Source organism: Pelobates fuscus, chromosome 10 (genome assembly GCF_036172605.1).
Source record: "Pelobates fuscus isolate aPelFus1 chromosome 10, aPelFus1.pri, whole genome shotgun sequence".
Lineage (NCBI taxonomy): Eukaryota > Metazoa > Chordata > Amphibia > Anura > Pelobatidae > Pelobates > Pelobates fuscus.
Genome location: NC_086326.1, coordinates 140954059 through 140960123, shown reverse-complemented (window position 1 = coordinate 140960123; position 6065 = coordinate 140954059). Strand labels below are relative to the sequence as shown.

General features: G+C 35.1%; 1 protein-coding gene across 1 annotated transcript; it reads left to right on the top strand.

Moving 5' to 3' along the window:
- Window positions 1-703: 703 nt before the first annotated feature.
- On the top strand, window positions 704-5309 carry LOC134574530 (uncharacterized). The gene is made up of 2 exons (XM_063433643.1): window positions 704-3100; window positions 5029-5309. The coding sequence occupies exon 1, from the start codon at window positions 706-708 to the stop codon at window positions 3064-3066; it is 2361 nt and encodes a 786-aa protein (XP_063289713.1). The 5' UTR covers window positions 704-705; the 3' UTR covers window positions 3067-3100; window positions 5029-5309.
- The last annotated feature ends 756 nt before the right edge of the window (window positions 5310-6065 follow it).

The following is a 6065-nucleotide window of genomic DNA, read 5'->3' as shown; positions in this document are numbered from 1 at the left end:
ATGAGCTCAGTAGATACAAATGAATATTCTCACCTTTTATAAATGGCATCCATCGCGTGAATCAAATTTACTGTGATATCTTTGTAACAGAATTCCAAACATTCACCAAGATTATTTTCCTTTATAATGCATGACCCATATTTTATTTTAAAGACAACATTTTTCCTGAGTTTTTAACTCTGGAGCATATTAGTCAGTTTGTAATAAAAGTTATTTTAATTTTAATTGATGGCTGACGTTGTGGTCATCCTCTCACGAGATGAGTAGGAGATGCCCAAGGCATTTCCATGTGTATGTGTGAGACGGTTGTGGTGATCTATTGCACCCTGGTGTCCTCTGCATAAAAGGGAAGATCCCGCTGAGGTTAGCTGTCTTACAGAATCTCTCATAAATACCTTTATTGTATTTTTGCAATGCTGCAGCAGTGGGGATGTAACCCCTAGCAAGTAAGACGTTTGTCGAGAGATAATTGGCGTGATGGATGCTGGTCTTCTGGCTAAATCATGGAGAATCCATATACAACCTTAAATATATTTTACAAATAATCTAATGTAGTAATGGAGCCTGTGTGTGTTTTACAGGAAAAATGGAAAGACAAGACACTTGACCAATCTGCTTTTATGTTTGTTTTTTTATATATATATGTAAATATATATATATATAAATATATTCAAAAATATTTTTATATTTGCAGTAAAAAAAAAAATGCCAAAGTGCATTATTAAAAAATGCCAGAGCAAAACCGGACAAAAAGACACCAATCCAGAAGTAACTCTTCACGTCTTTCCTAAAAATCTTGAAAGAATAAAGCAGTGGCTGGAAGCGACAGGACAGACTTTCCAAGATCTCGATGCAATTTCAAAAGTGGTTCTAGACGACAGTTTTCGGAACAATTACAGACTTTGTTCAAAACACTTTGCGGCAAGTTGTTACGTCCCTAAAGGGGGTAAAATTATCTTAAGGGATGATGTCGTGCCTACTATATTTGAAACGGGAGGGAAAGAACAAGTGGACGAAATCATATTTTACAGACCAGCAAAAAAATTAAGGCGAGAAAAAGAAAAACAATTAGAGCAAATGAATGCTGCCGCCGCTTCAGGTTTGATACGGATTTGTGTGGAAGCAAGTACATCAACTGATGATCTTGTTGAAACGAGGGATTTTGGTACACAAACTGACTCTCCATTTGCTCTGTGTGTTTCAACTCAATGTCCAGAAGTTCAGTATACTGTGGCTGACAAATGTGCTTTAGAACGAGATCACAGCTATTCAAAGAAAATGAGTTATACAGAGACAAGTGAAAGTGATTCTGAGATGTCGTTCACATCGACGCCAACAAAAGCAAGTGGTCCGACGGTCAGTGGAGTCTTAAATAATCAACACCAAGTTGTATCCGAGGACGGAACATGCCTTTCTTTAAAAGATCTACCTCTGGAATTTGTTTTTGAACTGCACGATGGAACACCTTTACAAACAGGACCGTCCGTTATTTGTAATACTGATGGGATGAAGGAAAATATTAACGAACCCGACAGTGCGATGGATTTTACCGTATCCTCTTTCCACAAACCTGTAGCAATGAGTAAAGAGAAGAAAATGATCAATGAACGAAAATTTGTAGTATTCGAGTCATGCCTCGATGACCTTTTGTTAAAAATGAGTTGTGCATCAAAGATGAAATGTAATGCGCCTGTAAAGAGAACATTAAAGAAAGTCGAGGGCACTTTCCTTTCAGTTACTGGTTATTGCTCCAAAGGTCACAAGTTTCCTCTTTGGCAGAGTCAGCCTCGACTCTCAAAATTTGCAGTCGGAAACCTACTATTTTCAGCATCTGTTTTGTTTAGCGGAAGTAACTTTAGGAAAGTGGAAGAGATGAGCAATATTCTTGGTTTGCAAATTATCTCCGAAAGCGCATACCGTGGGTTCCAGAACAAGCATCTATACAAAACAATTTATCATCATTGGCAGATAGAGCAGGGGAATTTAAGAAAAGAGATGCGTCCTAGGTTATTGTGCCTGAGAAGTGACAGACATTCTAATAGCACTGGACACGCAGCCATGTTTTGTAATTACACACTGATGGATTCGGCAACCAAAAAAATTGTAGACTTTCAAACGGTACAATTAAGTAAAGGGGCCTCTTCTGCCACCATGGAACAAGATGCTTTCCAATTGTGTCTTGACAGGGTATTGGACAACGATTACGAGGTCCACATAATGGCGTCTGACAAAGATGATGGAATAAAAACGCTAATGACCGAGAAATACCCAGATATTAGCCATCAATATGATGTCTGGCATTGCGCAAATAGTTTGAGAAATAAATTGCTAGCTGCAAGCCAAAAAGAAAATTGTAAAGACTTGGTAGATTGGGTGACACCAGTAATAAAACATTTTTGGTGGTGTATACAGACATGTGACTGCAATATTGAAAGTCTTAGGGAGAGGTGGGACTCTGTTCTGTATCATGTGATTGATCAACACACATGGGAAGGAACAAGCTTGTATCATGCATGCTCACACGAAACAATTCGTGAAAAAGAAAAGAAAAAAATTAAGTGGTTAAAAAAAGCAAGCCCAGCATTCTTTCAGCTTCATGACATTGTCAGGGACGCTCAACTACAAAAAGACTTGAATAGCCTTACCATGTACTGTCATTCGGATGCAATTGATGCATTCCATAGCCTAATGTTAAAATATAGAACAAAATGGGTCCACTCAGGATTGGATTCAGCAGAGGCCCAAACTGCCCTTGCAGTACTAGCACATAATTTTAATGTAGACAGGAAACAGGCTGTTGAGGAAGTGCCATACAGAGGTTCAGAACCTGTAAGCATGTTACGAACTAGGCTTGAGGACTTGAGATCACGAAAAAGATGGATAGTCCATTTTGTAAATGAACCTATGTCTAACGCACACGTTGAAGACATGCTTCACAGCCTACTTCTGATATCTTCTGGAAAACTTCAAACAAGTTGGTTTTCAAAGTCGTCATTATTGACACCTAATATAATGGAAGGTCCAAGAGAAGAAAAGCACATCTCCGGAATTAAAAGAAAATCATGAAGAAGTCAGTTCGGAAAAAACGTTAATGTTGCAGGTAATTGTTGAGGGATCTTTATACACTCTAATTACAAAAAAAAAAAAGAATACTTCTGAATGTGTTCTGGTAATTATTACTTTTCTTTGGTTGTTTTTTTTTCTATAAATTATTTAATATTAACATTTAACACATAGGTAATACAAAAATAAATATATATAAATGTAAAAAGAGAAGACAGACATTTACATGTGCGTAATTTTAGATTTTCCATAAATTTGAGAACATAATATGTTTAAAAGTCAAATACACAACAAGTTTTGAGGTTTGAATATTTGTATTACATTGTATTTTTGCATGCAGCACAGCACATTTATAAAACTAACATTGTAGTATAATAACTAAAATAGTGTAAAACATTTTTTTCAGTAATTAAAATATTCGTGTATATTTAGGTAACTCATTATGGCCATGATTTAATATTATTGGATGGGATTTTCAATTGATTTAATATTTTTGTATAAATGTTTACAATGATATAATTGTATGAAAAGTATCTTAATATTTTGATATATTAGTATTTTTTTTTATATATGATATATATATTTTTATTATCTGTCTTTAAATATTTTGAGAACATAATTATAAAAGTTAAAATGTATTAAATAATTTGAAAAGCTTATCAAATTCTATTAAATCAAGGCCTGTGTCAACTATAATCATTACCCAGCCAGTAATTACATTTAAAAAGGATGACACAGGCTGTCGTTGGTGCACCTTTTCCAATGCATTAAAGAAAAAGTATTTTTAAAAAAAACATAAGTAAAACTAATGAAAATTATCCACACCTTTTGTTTGCTCCCATTTTCCTGGACCCAACGATGAGAAGGCAACTGAGTATCTTTTTCCAATCTTGGTCTTCTCTTCTTGGTTCTTAGTATAAACTCGAAATAATTCTGTTCTTGCCAATATGTTTATTCACGAGAAACACAAATTAAACAATTTAGTGAGCTAATGGCAGCTGGTGGGAGGGAGATGTAAGACATGTAACACATTTCTGCAACTGTCATTAATATGATTAAAGGGACATTATAGTCACCTGAACAACTTTAGCTTAATGAAGCAGTTTTGGTGTATAGAACATGCCCCTGCAGCCTCACTGCTCAATCCTCTGCCATTTAGGAGTTAAATCCCTTTGTTTATGAACCCTAGTCACACCTCCCTGCATGTGACTTGCACAGAATTCTATAAACACTTCCTGTAAAGAGAGCCCTATTTAGGCTTTCTTTATTGCAAGTTCTGTTTAATTAAGATTTTCTTATCCCCTGCTATGTTAATAGCTTGCTAGACCCTGCAAGAGCCTCCTGTATGTGATTAAAGTTCAATTTAGAGATTGAGATACAATTATTTAAGGTAAATTACATCTGTTTGAAAGTTAAACCAGTTTTTTTTTTTCATGCAGGCTCTGTCAATCATAGCCAGGGGAGGTGTGGCTAGGGCTGCATAAACAGAAACAAAGTGATTTAACTCCTAAATGACAGTGAATTGAGCAGTGAAATTGCAGAGGAATGATCTATACACTAAAACTGCTTTATTTAGCTAAAGTAATTTAGGTGACCATAGTGTTCCTTTAAGGGAGACAGGATCCGGCACCCCTTCCACTAAAACTGCATAAGTGCTTGAGGTGCTTGGAGTTTTCACATTGCAGAATTGTAATAATTTAAACAATACCGTAGTTTTAGTGTACATTTACAGACACTACAACAGCAGCAGGATTATGTGTTAAATGTGTATATCTTTAAGGCCAAGGTATTGTGATCTAAGTCCCAGTTTTGACATTGTAAATGACTCCTTGTTGGGAAAATGTAATCTCTTGACAAAAATAAAATAAAAAGTTTGACATAATTACACAGCACTCATAGATGCATCAATTTATGCTGCCTATGCATTATTTCCCTAATGCTTTTCTATGTCCTCTTCCTACCCAGGTACCTGACTACATTGCAAATTACAGTGGGAATTTGGAAGGCCATTGAGCTGCATTGTGGTGATTCATTTCTTCCAGCACCATGCGTGATGTTATATTAATGATGTAAAATGTTATTTGGGTAACATTAACAGTGATCATAGTTAGCACACACAATACAAAGGATAACGTTGTCTAACTATTACAGTAATAAAATACCAATACAGTAACAGATCGCAACTGTCACAGACAATGGATGCCATGTGATAGCCCCAATGTGCAGGACAGTGTTAAACTGGTGCATGGGCAGCAAAAAAAAAAATCCAAGTGGAATTAGGAGTTCTGTGCATCTTGATTACTTAATTCAGCGATCCATTTCATTGTATACCAAGTTTTGCTGATGGAGAATTATGTGTAGTTTGTAATTGGAAGGCAAATAGCATTTCATTTGTATACTAACATTTTGTTCTATAAATTATAAATATTTCTGTTCAATCACTAATTGAACATCTCAGCGGTAAATCTCAGGCCCTTGTTAGTTCTCTGTCTAATCATTTCCAGTGTTAACTATTGGAAGGTAATTCACATTATTTCAACTTTTGGATAAAAATTGCCTTATGTACAATTGATTTTGTGCCGTTTCCCCCAGTGTTTGTGGATTAAACCTTAATGTTCTCCTTATGTAATATAAATAAAATATGTACATACATATATTAATTCAGACTTCACTGTAACAATTTACTGTTCGTGTTTAATGCATATATTCCTTTTTTGTATGATCATGACAAGGTAATAAATGTTATTTTTCTTTTCCTAGTTTGCTGTGTCTGTTTAATACAAAGTTACAGAATGTTATACGTTTACATTATTAGTATTTAGGAAAGTTTCACACTTACAGTGTTATTTACTAAATTGAGAGTGGTCAGGAATTCATAGTGAATTCAAGTAGCCAAACTGGAAACATAGCTGACTTTTTCCCACTTTGACCTTAAATTCAAAACTCACTTTGAATTTGCGACCGTTCTTACTTTAATATATAACCCCATTGGCACTGTAGGC